The 18,437-nt window shown below is 38.9% G+C and overlaps 1 protein-coding gene across 1 annotated transcript; it reads right to left on the minus strand.

Moving 5' to 3' along the window:
- Positions 1 to 121: 121 nt before the first annotated feature.
- On the minus strand, positions 122 to 18,182 carry WDR88 (WD repeat domain 88). The gene is made up of 10 exons (XM_088136383.1): positions 17,895 to 18,182; positions 15,874 to 15,962; positions 12,686 to 12,749; positions 11,145 to 11,283; positions 10,715 to 10,844; positions 8,409 to 8,593; positions 5,596 to 5,678; positions 3,686 to 3,754; positions 2,821 to 2,913; positions 122 to 1,263 (listed from the first exon to the last, which is right to left on the minus strand). Exons 1-10 carry the CDS (start codon positions 18,180 to 18,182, stop codon positions 1,126 to 1,128), a joined length of 1,278 nt encoding a protein of 425 aa, XP_087992509.1. The 3' UTR covers positions 122 to 1,125.
- Between the last annotated feature and the right edge of the window lie 255 nt (positions 18,183 to 18,437).

Consider the following 18,437-nt stretch of genomic DNA (forward strand, 5'->3'; position numbering starts at 1 on the left):
TTATGAAAAGGAAAACCCAGAATGACATATAATGTATTTAAAATGCTTTTATTAAAGCACTGTTACATTTATTGAAGAGTTCACAGAAGGAGGATAATGCAATGTGCATTTTTTTTCTAAAATAACATTTTATTACAATCCTGTATAATTTATCTGGGGAAACACATACAGTAGGATTAGAAGCAATTTCATTTACACAACATAGCACTTTAAACTCTTACATTAGTTCAAGATTTATCCTATTATTGAGCTACCTTTAAAAGCTATTACAGCCCAGGCTGACTATAGACCTATTTTGTTCCCTGCCATACATTTATACGGAAATAAAATTGTAAATAGAAACACATTCTAAGGGAAAGAATCCTAGATCTAAAAATATTCAAATTCTATAAAGCAATTTAGTATTTTGAATGAGATCAAATCCATGCAGGTGCACAAATATGCTATAACTCATAACGTGTTTTTTCCATTATTATACATGCTTTTCTTATCATCTATATTTATGATGTCTGAAAAGTCCCTTCCAATAACTCACAAGAACCAGTAGTAATCAATTGAGAGTGAAAACTTGTCTTCCACAAGACTTAAACCTGTGAACCGAACTGAAAGCAACATAGCAATATGGAAAGGTTTCTCCGTTGAGTCAGAAAGATGATTAAAATCTCACAGTTCTCTTTCTACGGATGCATGTATAAATAATAGCAATATGTCACTTGTTCCATCTCTCAGCTAAGGCCTATGTTACAGTTGACTGTCTGTTCATGTTCGACACTGGATATCGACACAGATCACGTTTCTTTTCTCATTGCAAGGAAGAATTTTCAGTGATGCATAAATGATGGCCACATGAAATTAGAAGGTCAGCCAACACATTTGGGAATATCTACCAATTAGTAGGGCGTACTAAATCCTTTCAGTGATTCTGTCTATGCCATTTAAAAAAAAAAAATGTCACCACAGAAATTGGGCAGAAGGTAAGAGTGGGAAGCTCAGAATCTGTGTGGACATTTTTTTGTTTAAGGTTACATAGGTAGGCTACATATCCCCACAACATTACAGGCAAACTTAAAAAAAAAAGATTGCAGCTTTCACAAATATTTTAAAATCAGCTCCCTGTTGAATCCTTTAGAAATCTGGGGGCAAAGTAGGGGGTGATGGTAAAACAGCTTTGCTGGGAGTTGCTAGTCGACAGAATACACACCGGGTCTCGATTTTGTCTTCATCGTTCCGAAAGATCAGAAAAGACTTCTGACATGCTTCACACTGGATTTTGTTGTTAAAAGAGGATATATCAGTGATCCAACTGTAATAGGCATTTTAACTTTGAAAACAAATAGGGGTCTATTTCTGGAACTGACTACTCTTCCATGCCAAAAATTGGCCAACATCTGGTTGTCCACATGCAATGAAATGGCAACAGTCACTATTCCTCAGTACTGTTTCTAGACTAGAGCTGGTGGAATGTAGAATCCAGTAATATCTGACAGGCCTGTGGCTTATCTGTGTTCTCTGTAGGTATCTCACTAAATCACAGACTCAGGTGACTACAATCCGTGTCATACTGAAATGTGTGACATGAGTTCAACACATATTTGAGAGTCTGCATTTCTTTCTGCTCACCCCACTAGATCAGTGTTTCTCAACCTTGGCAACTTTAAGATGTCTGGGCTTCAACTCCCAGAATTCCCCAGCCAGCATGGCTGGCTGGGGAATTCTGGGAGTTGAAGTCCAGACATCTTAAAGTTGCCACGGTTGAGAAACATTGCACTAGATCAAACAAGGTGGGCATGTTCTGGGTCTCATCTAGTAAAGGGTGCCACCTGGCAGGACCCAGGAAGTGTGCTTTTTCAGTCACAGCACCTGCCCTCTAGAGCACCATACCCCTAATGGTCCTAGTATTTTCTAAGTTCTTGAAGACCTAGATGTTCCCTCAGGCAGGGGAGTGTCATGGTAAGGTGAGGCCATTGTTGTAAGTTGGGTTTGTCCTCAGGTGCCATTATTTCATCATTGATTTGTTGTTGTTTGGCATTAATCCTGTATGCGCTGCCCAGAGCCACCATTCTGACATGAGCAGTTACATAAAATGATATAATAAATACATTAGAAAATCAAATTCGTCATTTATTTATGTATTCAATTTATATGGCCACCCATCTCAAACACATGACTCTAGGCGGTTAACAAGGAATAAAAACAAGGTAAAAAACATCATAACAAAAACAATAAATAACGAATATAGCAGCTGAGATGAAACCAACCAAAAACAATCAGCATTGTGAAAGTCTCAGTGATGACATTGGGAACTAAGTTTGAAGGATCACACCCTACGCTCAGAAGTAAGTCCCACTATGGCAGCCTGGCTAATTCCTAAATACGTGGGCATGGGAATGTAGCCATACCACCTATTGCATTTATTTAAAATATGTATATCCTACATTTCAACTGAATAATCTTGAAGGAAGAGTGCATTAGATTATAATAACACACATTTGCCCATGTGTATATCGCACAACTATCTGTCAATCAGAATAATTCCCTTTGAGCTCACAGGTCCTGAGATCTCGGCTGCCCAGAAGAAACCATTTCCCTAGAAGAACTTGAAGCAGAACTCGTCTGAGTTTTACCATGGATATAAATATATTCGAACAGTTCGCAAGGTCAGAAATCTTATTCTTACCAATTAGTCTAGTATTTATACTTGTACCAATTCAATTCATCCATTTTAAACCAGCCTTACTTGGAAACCGAATATTCAGATAAACTTTCTTAGGGTAATATTAAGAAAATCTATCAGTTCTATTAAATGAGTAATATTCTGACCTTGGCTATCTTGGAACCTCTGGTTTTCACGGCTTGAATCACCATGGGGATTTCATTGGCATTTTTAATATCCCATACTCTCACAGTACGGTCCTAAAACATTAGGAGAATTTTGTATCAATTAACAGAACTGCATTCCTTCCAATCAGTGTTACAATGCTTTTGTCTATGAGCTGACTACAAAACTCCACATTGTTCTGTTGTTTCCTTGGTTGCAAAGATTCTTTAGTAACTCTCCCCATACTGGCTGGGGAATTCTGGGAGTTGAAGTCCACCCATCTTAAAGTTGCTGAGGTTGAGGAACCCTAATCTAAGGCATGCCAAAATGTTTGTATTATCTCAAGATACTTTTGTCCTTCCAATGATTAGGCAACGCTATCTAATTTGGCTTTAATTGACATGTATTTTATCCACTGTGCTTTCTAAAATTATACTGAGTTTTGTTCATGTAGAAACCGTTTAGTTTCTCTGTACTTCCATCTTCCATATATTGAGGAACCTATGCAGTTGGCTTCAAAATGGAGATGCTTTTGAGGTGATAGGTTCAAAAGTGAAGAATTATCCATTGCTTGTTTATTCTTTCATCTCAGTCACCTGAAACAATCTGAACATTCAATAAAGTAACATTTGAAGAACTGCCTCCTGGTTTCACTATCTATCTGTGGCTGCTTCTATATGGAGACTGGTGTTCATTAACTATTTTTCTTCCTCCATTTTTTGGTTTTGTGGATCATCTTGCTTGATAAAGAGTTTTGAGAATCTTCTAGTTTGAATACCATTTTGCCTGATTCATCATTGTAAAGATAATACCCTATAATGAGTGTTGAAACATTTAAGTACATTCTCTGACAACTTTTGATAATACCTTTGAAGAAGAAACAACAAGCTTCTTGTCCTTGCTAATGGCTACATCTGTCACCCAATCAGTATGACCCTGTAGAAACATAATTTATCAGCAGTAAGACATAAAATAAACACTTAGGTATATTTTTAGCCACAATCTTAAACCTACCGAGAACAAAGTAACATCCAATTTAACTTGGAGGAACATGCTGAGAATTACACTGGTAGGTTTCATTTCTGTTTCATTCCAATACTCTTAACAAAGACTTCAATTGTGAAAGCATATACAGTTCATTAAGCAACAGCTGCTTCTAAAATAACTAATGCTGTTATAGTTTATATTCAAAACTTTTGGGGTGGTGGGATAGAAGGAAGGTGGAGGAATTGCCCAGAACAAAATTCTCAAGGATGGTTCAACTGAGTTGACTGCACACTGCAGAGGGTTGGACTAGTTGATGCTGTCGTTTTTTGTGCCTTCAAATCGATCTTGGCTCTTGGTGACTGCCTGGACGGGTCCCTGCTGTTTTCTTGGCAACATTTTCAGAAGTGCTTTACCCTTGCCTTCTTCCTAGGCTGTGAGAGATTGAGTGGCCCAAGGTCACCTAGCTGGCATTGTGCTTAAAAGAGGACTAGGGCACAGTCTCCCAGTTTCTAACCTGGTGCCTTTAACTAGTACCTCAAAGTGGCTCTTGATGAGCCTTCTGATCTCTTCCAGTTCCAAAATTCTTTGATCCTGGTGTTGTATTAGAGTTTCTGTTATAATCTAAAGTAAATATCTTGTCTCCCTTTCCAAGCACTTATTGCAATTTTATTTTTTTTCCCCATTTAATTCTACAACCCAAGTTTCCCACAGGACTTCATATATTATGGTTTTCACAACCAAAAAAAAAAAAAAAAAGGGTGGGTGAGTAGGACATCCTACAGCGTTTCATAGTTTTCAATAAAGAGTCTTATAGGCAATACATATGTCTATATCTATAGTGCCAATGCACAATGTAGGTAGGACCTCCTTTTATTAAGTTCTCATCTAGTACAAGTAAAATAAATATAATCATTTGGGAATCTTAGTTATTTCACTCTAGTTTTATACATTCTGGTAACTAATGACACACATTTTTTTGAGTTAACAGATTCCAATCCCAAGAGTGTGACAGGCTATGGCTGAAATAATTACAATGGTTGATCATGAATCACCCAAAGAATGATGTTTTAGTTGCCTGGCAACCACAATTCAATTGCTATTTTGCTTTCACAAATAACTGAGCAGGGGCTGGGTGCTAGGAACATGGGCAAAGGTGGGACGCCCAGAAGCTTCTGAAGCACGCTACCAGAGGACTTGTGAGTGCTGAGCAATGGGGTGTTGGTGAAGGAAATGCTTCAAACTATAACATCATTGGGATGTTAAAATGACTTATATTAAGGAGGTACCCAACGTATTTTTTACTATATGAAAAAGACATCTTGCAGTTTTATTGAATTCTTCTGGTAATAGATTGAACAGCTTTTATCTCTATATGTGCACAAGCCATCTTCAGCTCCTTCAGGGGGAGGAAAGGAGAAACCAGAAAGACACAACTCTCTCATTCCCACAATCACCGGGCGCATGAATGTAACAATTCTCCATTCTTTTTCCTGGGAGAAAAGCTCTACTCTCTGTTTAGATCAGTGTTTCTCAACCTTGACAACTTTAAGATGTGTGGACTTCAACTCCCAGAATTCCCTGGGGAATTCTGGGAGTTGAAGTTCACACATCTTAAAGTTGTCAAGGTTGAGAAACACTGGTTTAAATAATTGGTGAGTTTCCTTAGACTATATGGAACAGACCATGGCTTAGGATCTCTCAGTTGCCCATCCTTCTATTATCATTTATTTGATTAATGATGTACTTGCAATTTGAATCCCTGTTTGCCAGAATAAGACCTGCTTTAGTACCTTTAAGTTTATCTTTTTATATGCTTCTTCTGCATCCCAGACAATGATGGATTTGTCATAACCTCCAGATACCACATGCGAGGCTGAAATAGAACACAATAATATTACACGTAATGACCTTCTCTTTTGTTATGAAAGATCCAACGCTGCCCTACAAAAACTCAAATGATGCATTAAGGATATTAGTCATATTTCAACATATTTTTCTGAAGCCCCACGGGGGAATGAATGCTTTTAAAGCAAGCACAAATTCTGAGTTTGTCTAAACGTTCAGAAAAAACAGCTCTGTTGATCCTGAACAGTACAAACATTAAATATCGTGGGAGTGCACATGAATAAGCTTCCATATGATAAATTATAGTAATAATAATAACTAAATGCAGAAAAGAAAGAAAGGGACATCAACTGAATTGGAATATACACAAATGCAAAGTAGACACATTAAAACCTTGGTAGCTCTGAATGGTGGAATACCAAACAGGCTATCACTTTACACTAAGAAAAAAAGATAATTTAGACCCTATGAAATCTACTATCAATATATAACTAATTAAATCAAGTGAAATTAAACAATGTGCAATATAAATGTGAGAGAGGCCTCTCACCTGAGCCAAGCCAGATGCCACCAGCCCCCAATCAGGACACATCCCTGTTCCTCAGAATCAAACCAAAAACGTTTAAGCCCAGATTTAAAGACTAAAAAGTTGGTTGACAAGATCCTAAAAGGTCTTAAGCTCCTTTCCTTAGAAAATATTATCCCTGAGAGTAAAAGCAAGTATGCTAATGTCCAGAAGCACACAAACTGCAATGTTGTATTAGTTTGTTTTTTGTCCCTTCAAGTCAGTTATTGGGTCCTGGTGACTGCCTGGACAAGTCTCTGCAGTTTTCTTGGCAAGATTTTGGAAGTGGTTTGTCACTGCCTGTTTCTTCCTAGGCCTGAGAGAGAGGGACTGGCCCAAGGTCACCCCGCTGGCTTCGTGCCTAAGGCAGGTCTAGAGTTGATAGTTTCCTGGCTTCTAGCCTGGTGCCTTAACCACCACACCAAACTGGCTCTCCTGTTGTATTAGTACTTTGCTATAAATAGTTATTTTGCTCTTTCATTGTTTCATAGGATCAGGGCATCAATTACAATTGCAAACCTGCACAATCCTAATTTGGTGACATGAATACCTTGTGTATAATATGATACAGCAGATGCTACCTGGCAAAGATAAAAAATTCTAATTGAAATGGGAGAACAACAGATTCAGATTTTGGTGGAACAATAATTCATCCACTACCAGCTAGTGATATAAATGAATGTCTTTAGGACACAAGGAATCTGATTGATTGATTGACTGACTGACTGATTTATGTGCCATTGAATCCGGGTTGACTCCTAGTAACCACATAGATAGATTTTCTCCAGGATGATGTATCCCCAACCCGGTCCTTCAGGTCTCCCAACTTATTTCCACTGTAATCAAGCCAATCCACTTTGCTGCTGGTTATTCTCTTATTCTCTTTCCTTCCACCTTTCTCAGCATTATGGACTTCTCCAGAGTGCTAGGTCTTCACATAATGTATGCAAAGTATGATTATTTGAGCCTGGTCACTTGTGTGAGAACTCTGGGTTGATTTATTAGATGTTCAATTGGTTTGTTTTCTTGGCTATCTGTGGTCTTCTCAGGAGTTTTCTCCAAAGAACTCAGTATGACAGATTAATCCTGGAATCCCATTGTTTATGGTCCTTGCCCATGTAAAAATGCAGATAGATGATAGATAGACAGATGACAGATAGACAGACAGACAGACAGACAGACAGACAGACAGATATTATCATAAATATCTGAAGGACTGTCTCATCCCCGTTACATCAACCTGTTCCACCTGGTCACGCAGAGAGGGCATACTACGGACCCCGTCTGCAAGAGAATTTCATCTGACGGGGTCTAGGAGGGAAGCCTTCTCTGCAGCAGCCCCTGCCCTTTGGAACACCCTTCCCCTAGGTTGGCCCCCTTCCTCTTAGACTTCAGAAAAAAACTGAAGACCTGGTTTTGGGGTGGGGATGAGAATGGTCAGTCTTGGGGATGGCTGGTTCCCTAGTCCTACCTGACCAATATTATCTGGTCCCAGGCTGCAACAATACCACCATCGCTTGGATTTTATCATATTTAATAATTGTATTTTATGCTGTACTATTTATGTTTTTATTGGTTTTAACTGTTTGGTTGTGAACCACCCAGAGTCCCTCCTTGTGGGGGAGCTGGGTGGTGATATAAATTTGATTTATAAATAAATAAGTAAATAAATAATAGCTTTTATTCAGATGATTATATGGCTTGGTCACTTTGGCCATGCTGCTAAGAAACATGCATGGATGTGGTTGCTGGCAGTGGAGGTCAATTCAAAGATATCTTTACAAGTCAGCAGAAGAGAAAGTTATTGAACGTAATGGAGAAAAGACAGATCTCCTAATAAAATTCCCTCAGTGGAGATACTTTATTCCACTGTATTTCCATGAGGGCCTTGAGAGGTAGACTAAGCTGAGTGACCAAGTAGTGATTTGAACACAAATTTTCCCATTCCACACTTTTTGGGTGGGCAATATTTTGTTCTCAGGGCCAGAAGGAAGCAATTACATCATCATAACTGTATCAATTATAGAGTGTTTTATAAGGCTAATTTAAAGGCAACGCAAGTTCAACTTAATTCAAATTACATAAGCAGTAATTTAATCGCTCCGAAAGAGGTGTTTAAATGTGAATCTGGGAAACACCTGAAACAACCTTTCTCTCTGTTTGTGCAAAGAATATTCATTTTGCATAACTCACCGTCTTTACTAACATCACAGGAGCCAACAATGCCTATATGACCTTGTCCCAAAGTAATAGGCCCATGAGACCGGAATTCCCCCGTACGAACATCCCATAACTTGACATGTTCGTCCCACCCTGCTGTGCACAGATAATGTCCATCCAAGGAGAAGCAGCAATCTGCAATGGCGTTGCTGTGTGCCCTGAAAAAAACATGAAATTCACCAGGAGATACTTTCACATTTAGAGGCTGAGATTTGGTTATCTAAAGAATGAGAGGACTACTGGTATGTCATTGCAGAGAATATTAACTGGCCAATTAATGATCTTCTGAGTTCTTCTTTTGCACAACAGCCATGTTTAGACTAAACTGGACAACAGACAAAACTTGCAAATATCCAGGTCCAGTTTCCAATTTTATTTCCTTAATAGGAAGCCAGTTACTTGGCAAGTGGAAACACACACACACACAGCCTTTGAGTCAGTCTTGACTCCTGGAGACTGCCTGGACTAGTCCTTTCAGTTTTTTTGGCAAGACTTCAGAAGTGGTTTGCTATTGTCTGGTTCTTCCCAGGGATAAGAGAAAGGGACTGGCCCAAGGTCATCCAGCTGGATTTGTGCCCAAGGTGGGACTAGAACTCACCATCTCCCTGTTTCTAGCCAGATGCCTTAACCACTACACCAACCCATCATCATCATCATCATCATCATCATCATCATCATCATCATGGAATTGGTTCATCATCTGGTGTACAGATCTGGATTGAGACTACTGCATCGGGGAGATGGAAATTCTTTTCTAAGCTCTTTCCAACAAAAATAACCTTAGAGAATTGAATAGCACTAATAAGAGTGCCTTTATAACCCACTGCCCCTGGGCATTTCTAAACAAAAAGGCTTACCATTAAGAAAATATATATGTATATTTCATTTAGTTTAACCCTCAGGCACTGAATACCCTGCTTTACCTAACATTCCATGAATGAGGATCGCTGTGGAAAATCAGCCAGGTAGCACTAACTGGACATATCTCAGTTTGGACATGGTAGATGTGAAGGAGGAAGTAAGGATCACCTGGACTATCTGAAACCCACTGGCCAAGAATATTTAGAATGCCTACAGATACCCTAAAATTCTATAAACAAAGTGTTTTGTAGGGTTTGTAGCTCTAAAAACAGTCTGCCAAGCATTTTCATAGTAACTGAGTAAGGTTTCTTCAGCTATTGACATTGCTGTATCTTAGCTGCAGATAAGCGTTTATTTTCAACTCATAATCAGCAAGCATAAAAGGGAATAAAGACTGAAATAAAATCCATTGTTGGAAACAGCCGTGCTCTGTAGACAATCTCAAATTGCTAAATTTGGCAAGGCTAGGATAAGGAACAGACAACAAACTTCCCAGCAGAAAAGAAAACCTCCTCCATCAGAGTGATGTTTCCACAAAAAATAAAACTATTCACAGAGTGATTTGAATTCATAATGGGATTATTTAAAATCCCTATTTGAATTCCTAGCTAAATGTTCCCCTGATTTTAAGAGAAGCTTTAGCAGCACACACGTTTTATTTTTAAGGCTCGGAAGATTCAAAACCAACATCTCCAAGCCTCACAGCTTCAGTTGTTGGGTTTTATAGTTTTAAAATGCTGATATAAATGGTCTTTACTACTGATGGATTGATTGACCACATTTACATGCTGCTCCAATCATTAACTGATTCTGAGTGGCTTAATGTTTATATATATAATACTGTACTGTAAGATGCCTGTAGCCATTTGGGAATGTGCTGCATATATAAATGTGCAAAATACAATATATTTTTTTAAAATCATACCTGTGTAAACTACTTCAGTGTCAAAAAGTTTCTCACTGAAATTAATAGGACCCAACTACAAAATAGATCTGCAGTTAGCTTTGGCAAAATAAAAACTAAATAAACAAGGTGGCGTCACTGTGTAATGATGTAGGACCAGGTTGGTAGTATTTCTGCCTCTACCTTCTACTTTTCATCAATTGGAAGTCACCTTATTGACAGCCATGTAATTTTCATCATTTTTTGAGAGCTTGCAGGGTATAGTGGTGAACGTGTTAGTTTAGGGCTGAGGAGGTCCAGGTCGAAGTCTACCCTCAGCCAAAGAAGCTCCCTGGGTGATATTGGGCCAATCTCTCTAATTCAACCCAGTGTACACTGCAGGGTGGTAATTGTGGGGAAGAACTGGAGAAGGAAGTATTAGGTAGCCACCTTGAGCTCTTGAAAGAGAGGTGGGTTAGAGATCAAACAAATTGAACAAATCAAGAATAAAATCATAGTTATATTGGTTTCTTACTGTTCAATGGTGACTGTGGTAGTCCTTGCTATGATATCCCAGAATTTTATAGACATGTCAGATGACACTGTAGCTATTCGCTGGCTGACAGGATCAAACCGGCAGCTTTGAACCGTGCTTCTGTGATAGTCTGAAATAAAGACTTTGCAAGTATCAAAGGGAACCAGCTTTGGCCTCAAAAGATTGTCCCTCCTATCATACAGATATTCCAGTTATCAAAGTCTGAGCCATTATGTCCTTCCCCAACTCAGGTATACTTCATCTAGTGGTGTCCGCGGGTTGGGGGTCAAAATCTGCAAGATGACAGAGAGTTAGATGTAAGCCTCTGCCCCTTCTGAGCATGCCATCTTGCCAATTTGACCCCACTCCACCCCCATGTCTTTTACTAGAGATGAAGAAAAGGACATCAACCAAAGTTCTAAAACACTACCTCTGATGAAGGCCACCTGTTCACCACCTTCAGCACTGCAGAGGAATAAGGCATTCTCCAAATCCGAGCCAGAGACAACATATTTACCGTCATGAGAAATATGGCATGTAGTTACAAGGCCATCCTGCTCCAGAGACCACTACAGAAAGGGAAAAAAGCCACTGAAGTTGTATTTTATAACAAATGATATCTAAGACTCATTGTTTTAAAATATTGATCCAGATGCAACTATTTTTTTTAATTAGTTGATAAAAAGGATTTTCCCAGTAGGATTTAACTAACAATATGAATAGCAAGTAGCGTGCTTCATTAGTTTCAGTGCGATTAACCTAATTAGCTCTAGCAGCATGAGACATATAATGTTCAAGAAAATTAATTAATTGTCATCAGATTATGATTAATTCCATTTAGGGTCAAACCAAGTGAGGCACTGGAGAAGTATTAAACAGCCTCCCATTTTTTCTCTCGTGCTGCGATAAAAAGAGACTGCAAAGTGGATTAACCCACTGGCAGTATCTAAGTTTTGCCCTTGGTGTACTTTAGATCTCATCAGAAGTGTCCCCCATTTTTCTATTCCTCAAGAGCGTCTACGATGGGGAAGGGATCAAAAATTAAGGTGGCAGCTGATATTGTGTGATAAAGAGCAGATCTTCAATCACACAATATTGGCTGCCATCTTGATTTTTTTTTAACCCCAGGGGACACCCCTGCTTGTATGGCATGCAGTTATGATACAAATATCCCCCAAAACAAAATCATTTGCTGCTTTTTATTGCTTTTTCCCCTTTGACTGCATGATCAAAATCTGAATCTTGTCTGAAGATTGTCCATAGAATGCATCTTCATGGTAGAGGTTCTCTATGTAGCTTTTTGGGACCTATTCTGACCCCAAGTAAAGACTTGCCTTCATTTGACAGATCTTCTGATGTTCTCTGCTACTTATGCCCCTTTTTTCTCTCTCTTTGCCTCTCTGACCGCTTTTTAGTAAATGACATGCTTTAAGTTGGTTAAAATTATATCGCTGAATTTGTTTTCAGTGCGGTAAGTCACCCTTGGAATTTGTTTGAAGGGCAGAGTAGAAAAGCACAATAAAAATAATCTGATTAGAAACCCTTTAAAGAAAAGTCAGTCTGTGAAAAATGGATTTGGAAAATGTGCTGAGGTAAAAAACATATTTGCTACCCATTCTTTTCCCAGAGATGCTCATCAGACTGTCTTGCAGATGTGAGCTCAGATACCGCTAAAACAGTTGCAATATTTTATATATATCTTGCCATTAAGATAAGAACCCAGTCACTGCTGATGTAACTGCACCGACTGTGTTAAGCTAATTTCATTCATTTTAAGAACGATATTCCAGCTGTGGGCATTATTGTATTTGTTGATTGGCCAATGGCCAAGACAAAATTCTCATCAAACCACTTTCTCCATCTACCAGGAATTTAGATGCACATTTGTTGGGATAAACATTTGGCTAAACAGAAACCCAGTTTTAAGTTCTTAACGTGGCTTTTGAAAACGACATGAAGCAAAATACATACAAGCATTTTTCCTGTTTCAGTATCCCAGGCCTTTAGAGTTTTATCGTATGATGCTGTAATCAACCTGAAGATTAAACAGATTTACAGGCTGAAACAAAGAATAATTTGAACCTGCTCTCTCTTTTGAATAAATTAACCTTGTTAGGTTTATCATATCAACATACATTTTGCTCACTCTGGTTCAGTTATACTGAGATAAGAAATTGGGAAGCATAAACTAACAAACTTTGGACAAACAAACAATGGAATAACCTCGCTATCATGACTCCTTTCCTTTCCTTTCCTTTCCTTTCCTTTCCTTTCCTTTCCTTTCCTTTCCTTTCCTTTCCTTTCCTTTCCTTTCCTTTCCTTTCCTTCACATTCAAATGAGGTGCTTATGACACACATACAAAAATACAAACCTTCTGGAACTATAAATGTCACAGTATCACTCTGCCCTGGAAGTTTGTGTTCCTTGATAGTGATCTGAAGTTCACTTAATGTTTCTTTAATAAACGTATTTTTTAAAGGGGGCAGGGCTTCAATCTCACCATCACAGCTACCATTTTGACTTATGTGACACAGAAATACCCCACAGACACCCTTGGAGGGAGCACTCTTCTCCCAACGAAACAAAATTTAAGGTGGAGACCTTGAGTTTGATGTTTTTCCTAATCTACTGGGTTATTTTTATATTTTATATTTATATTAATTTTGAGATGAAGTAACTCATTTTGCTTTCTGTCTATCTGCCAGGCTGAATGGCTTCATCCTTCCAGTTAGCTTACAGTAGAGAAGACACTGGTAATATCTGCATAATAGGGCTGACTGAATAAACCATCCTGATGATTAAATGATTCACGCTATGCAGTGGCTGAACATTTTCACCAGCGATCATTTTCTTAGTTCCCCATTTATCAAAGAGGATTCTGAGTGTCATCTCCTGACTTTCTTTTTGACACCCTCCTCCCAACCCACAGTAATGAGATCAGAGTTGATGTCCCTATGGACAGAGTCAGGAGCTTAACCAGTCCCCAGGTCTGCCTCTTTTCTTCCCTGATAAGGTCAGAGAAGGGAGATTTTTAAGAAGATGAGAAAGATGGAATGCCTTGGGAATGTCATCTCTAGGATGTCCTCTGGGAAGCGAAAGTTTATTCGCTCTTTGGATCCTACACTCATCCAGGGGAGCCCCAAAGAGTCCTATGGCTGTTTCAGGGTAAAGCTTATCCTCTTTGGGAATTAGTTGAATGGTTAGGGAGTTTGCACAAAATTCACTATTTCCTGACTTAGTTAAGTGGGTTACTCAAAGAAGGGAAAGGAGAATGCCAAGACATTACAGAAAAGATAGGTAAGTCCTAGAAAGCATAAGGAACAAACTCAAAACCAGCCTCCCTTGATTGTGCTAGGTATAAGTCAAAGTAGAGAGGGGCTGTGACAGGCTTTCAAGGTTCTGATACAATACCCTAAATGAAAAAAAGTATATTCCAAGACTCCTAGTGACTCCTGCTTCCTGACCTTGAAGGGCTGACATTATACAGTGGTACCTCTACTTACGAACTTAATCCGTTCCGTGACTCTGATCGCAAGTCGAGTTGGTCGCAAGTCGAAGTAAATTTTCCCATAAGGTTCAATGTAATTACCGTTAATCCATTCCGGCGTCTGCGGACCACGCGTCAGGGGCGGAAAAACAGCCGCTGACCACGCAGCAGGGCGGAAAAATGGCCGCGGACCATGTAGAGCGGGCGGAAAATGGCTGCGGACCACATGGAACGGGTGGAAAAATGGCTGTGGACCACATGGAACGGGTGGAAAATGGCCACGGACCACGCGGCAGGGCGGAAAAACGGACCATGTGGAACGGGCAGAAAAATGGCCACGGACCACGTGGAACGGGCGGAAAAATGGCCGCGGACCATGTGGAACAGGCGGAAAATGGCCGCAGATCCGGTTCGTAAGTCGAAGCGAGTTCGTAAGTAGAGGTAAATTTTTGGAGCCGGAGCTGGTCGTATCTCGAAAAATTCGTAAATAGGGGCATTCGTAAGTAGAGGTACCACTGTACAAACAGAATCACCGTAGTTTCCCCACCCCACTGTTTTGCAAAACTATACTGCAGAGGTAGACAACACACATCCCGAGTCTAAAATCAGTACATTTAGCCTATAATATTTAGCTGTGTAATGTTTCCTTTCCTGCTGAAAACTCTGCATACAGGATAACAATCGTGTTGCACCAATGTTGGCTATGGTCTTTGGCCACCAAGCCTACAGGGACTCCAGAATGATACCGCTCTAACTGTTCAGATTTTCCAGGACACATTTCCCTATATGTGGCTTGGTAACTGCTCTGTCATTGATAATAGCAATATAAACCCAAAGGCATTGTTACAGAACAAAAGATATTCAATTGCTTTCACTCCCAGGTGTTGACTATCTGGGTAAGAGATGCCCATGTGCCTCTTTTTGAATTGCACATCTTCCTTTTCAGCTCTGCTTGTTATACTAAAATTAAATGATTCCTAGCACTATGATCACATTATTTCAGAATTATGAAAACTCAGCACGGTAACAGCTATTGCAATGTGCTTGGAAATGGTTTACAACTGATTGCAATAAAGACAAAAAATAAACCAAAACAACAACACCAAGTCAAGTGCTGAACTTTTGACAACTTACAAAGATCATTTTATTTTGATGGATTTTTGCTTTCTTCACGTGTGCTAGATTATATGGTTGATGTCTTTTCTACTCTTACTTCTCTGAGCCTAATGTGTATGCAAGTTGACATGCTGTCATTTTTTTTTAAGGTCAGAGCTTTAGAAAAGAGGATTTGTAGAAATTAGTCACGTGGCTTTCAGGCTTTTTACAAAAATCTTACAATAGCTCCAACTGCCACTTGGAACAAGCAGCTTGGCAAATAAATGTAGGACGAAAGAAACCTGATTAAGCTCCCCAAGAGTCATGATCCAGATAATTCCTTTCACTATCTTTTTTGAGCCAGACTGAGAAACATTGGCATCTTAGCAACATTACCCTTTAAGAGAAGATTTGAGCGGTGCAAAAACTGTCCATCAAATTAAAATGGAATTTCCTGTTGGAAATGTCCTGATTTATTCCAAGTGTCCTAACTCAGACGCTGTAACAAGGTACAATTCAGGTGAATATATAATGATTTTTTAAAAAATCTCATAAATAAGGTAACAGAATAATCACCTTCGGTTATCAGGACTCAGGCAACATTCAGAAATCGGTCCAGTATGCTCATCCTTAAAGGTGTGGATGCAAATACAACAGGCAATATCCTTTCATAAAGACAAGGTTGATTACCAAATTGCACACTGAGAGTGAAAAAAGAGTAACATTTAATACTAACTAATAGCACATAGAGCAGTGTTTCTCAACCTTGGCAACTTTCAGATATATGGACTTCAACTCCCAGAATTCCCCAGCCATATATCCTGGCTGGGGAATTCTGGGAGTTGAAGTCTATACATCTTAAAGGTTGAGAAACACTGACATAGAGTATATCAAATTCTTTAGATTGATTATAAACTGGAAGTATTAAGAATACCATTCTTTGTTCTATGAAATACAAAGTAAGGGTTCTTAATATTTCCAGCTGATAACCAACCCAAAGAATTTGCTTAGCCCAACAGAAGATGTGTATTGAGTATTAAAACCTGATCTCATGCATTATACATTTCCTTCATAACATCTGAGGACAGTGTGATTATGCAATATGTACATTATTCCTGTAATTCCATGTCCCCCAGCACTGGTTTTTTGCATTAAAATAATTCAAATAATGGATTAATAAACATTGCATTTGTAATCCATATCATTGCTCTTATGTACGTATATCTTCTTGACCAAACTCATCTCAGTTTTCCGGTGCCTCCTACCACTAAAAGAGATGGAGGTGGGAATTTGGAGGAAGCCTTTTGTATGACTGCATTTCTTCACTTGTGGAAATCCCAAGAAGGTTAAATGAGTTCATTCATTCTTTAATTAGAAGCAAGATGTTAAAATGATTTTGTTTGCTGCTTGAATTATTTCAATTCTGCAAAAAACAATTCTATTATTTTTAATTGATTTGCTTTAGCATGAGATTTATCTGTTATAGTTTTTGATATATTTGATTTGTGTGTCTTGTACTGGGGTTCTTTTGAGTTCAGATTTAATAATAAGTTGTATTAGAAAATAAATGCACATCCCTTAAATTTATATAGTTTTTTTTTAAGATAGGAGGTTTGATATACATATAACCTTAAGCCAAATTTAACTTTATATGCCCAAACATTTGGCAGCTTGATTAAAGCTTTAGGCCTTCATGCTATTATTTCTCATCTCGCCTTCAATTTTTAGGCTTCCTGGAAGTTTGGCACATCAAAGCCAAGAACTGTGATTTAAAACCAATTCTAAGCAATTTGTAAGTGTGCCAACTGCATAGTACCGATTATCCATCTTATTCTAAAAAAAACTAGCTATCTTAACAATATGATGAATTTATTTCTGTAAACTGCCCGGAGTCACCGTGAGTTGGGCAGCCATATAAATGAAATAAATAAAAAAATATTTGTAAATAAAAGCATGCAAAGGAATATAGAAAATGAAATGTTAACTCTGCCTCCAAGGGTTAGGGTTAGCATTTATTTATTTATGAAATAGCATTAAATCATGGTTTATCATTTATTTACTAGATTAATATCCCACCTTTTATAGAAGAGCTGAAGGCAGCATAAATAGTGTTCCGTCCTCCTATTTTTCCCCACAACAACCCTGCGAGGCAGGTTGGGCTGACAGGGAATGATTGGCCCAAAGTCACCCTGTGCTGAAGGTAGATTTGAACATGGGTCTCCTTGATCCTAGTCCAATGCCTTAACCACTGGTTGTTGTGGGGAAAATCGGAGGGGATATTAGGTATGTTTGCCACAAAGAGAGAGAGAGAGAGAGACAGAAGGCAGGATAAAAATCCAATAATAATAATAATAATAATAATAATAATAATAATAATAATAATAATAATAATACATGGTTCAGCTTTATGTACTTTCATTAAGTTCTTTGATTACCTATATGCAATTTTTCTGACTAATCTGGAGACATTGTAAAACTCCGGTAGGGATTTTCAGTCATGAAAAAGTAACCTTTGTTTTCATGGATTAAATTACAGTTTGGATTTGAGAGCAGCGGGATGATGCAGCCATGTGGTTGCACACTGAAAACCAACTTACCCAAAGCTTCACTGTGGTGTCGAAAGAGCCTGAAAGGACTTTGGTATCCTCAAAACAGAACTGACAGGAGGTCACGGCATTGGTATGTCCTTTTAAAATGTTGAAATGAATCTGTGAATAAACCAAGATAGCTTGTTTTGATCTTGTGATTGTTCCTGGGGGATGCAGTCGCCTACAAAGGCTGGGGCAGTGTTTCTCAGCCTTGGCAACCTTCAACTCCCAGAATTCCCCAGCCAGCATGTTGTTCTGCTGTCCCTTTTTAACGTCGTTCACCACCCAGGGTCGCATATGTGAGATGGGGGGGCTACATAAATTTACCCAAATCAATCAATCAATCAATCAATCAATCAATCAATCAATCAGAAATAGAAAGAAGAGAAGGAAGGAAGGGAGGGAGGAAAGAAGGACCCCCACTCTTAACCGAGAACTCTGATCTCCCAGCCTTCCCCAACCTGCCGCGCCCCCCTTCCCATGTGTGGGGCTACAGCCCCCATTCTCACCAGCCAGCAGAAAGCGCGGGGTTGGGGCGATGGGAGTTGTAGT

This window comes from Python bivittatus, unplaced genomic scaffold (assembly GCF_059951505.1).
Source record: "Python bivittatus isolate LINGU-HERP-01145 unplaced genomic scaffold, Pbiv_v1 ctg000190_np1212, whole genome shotgun sequence".
Lineage (NCBI taxonomy): Eukaryota > Metazoa > Chordata > Lepidosauria > Squamata > Pythonidae > Python > Python bivittatus.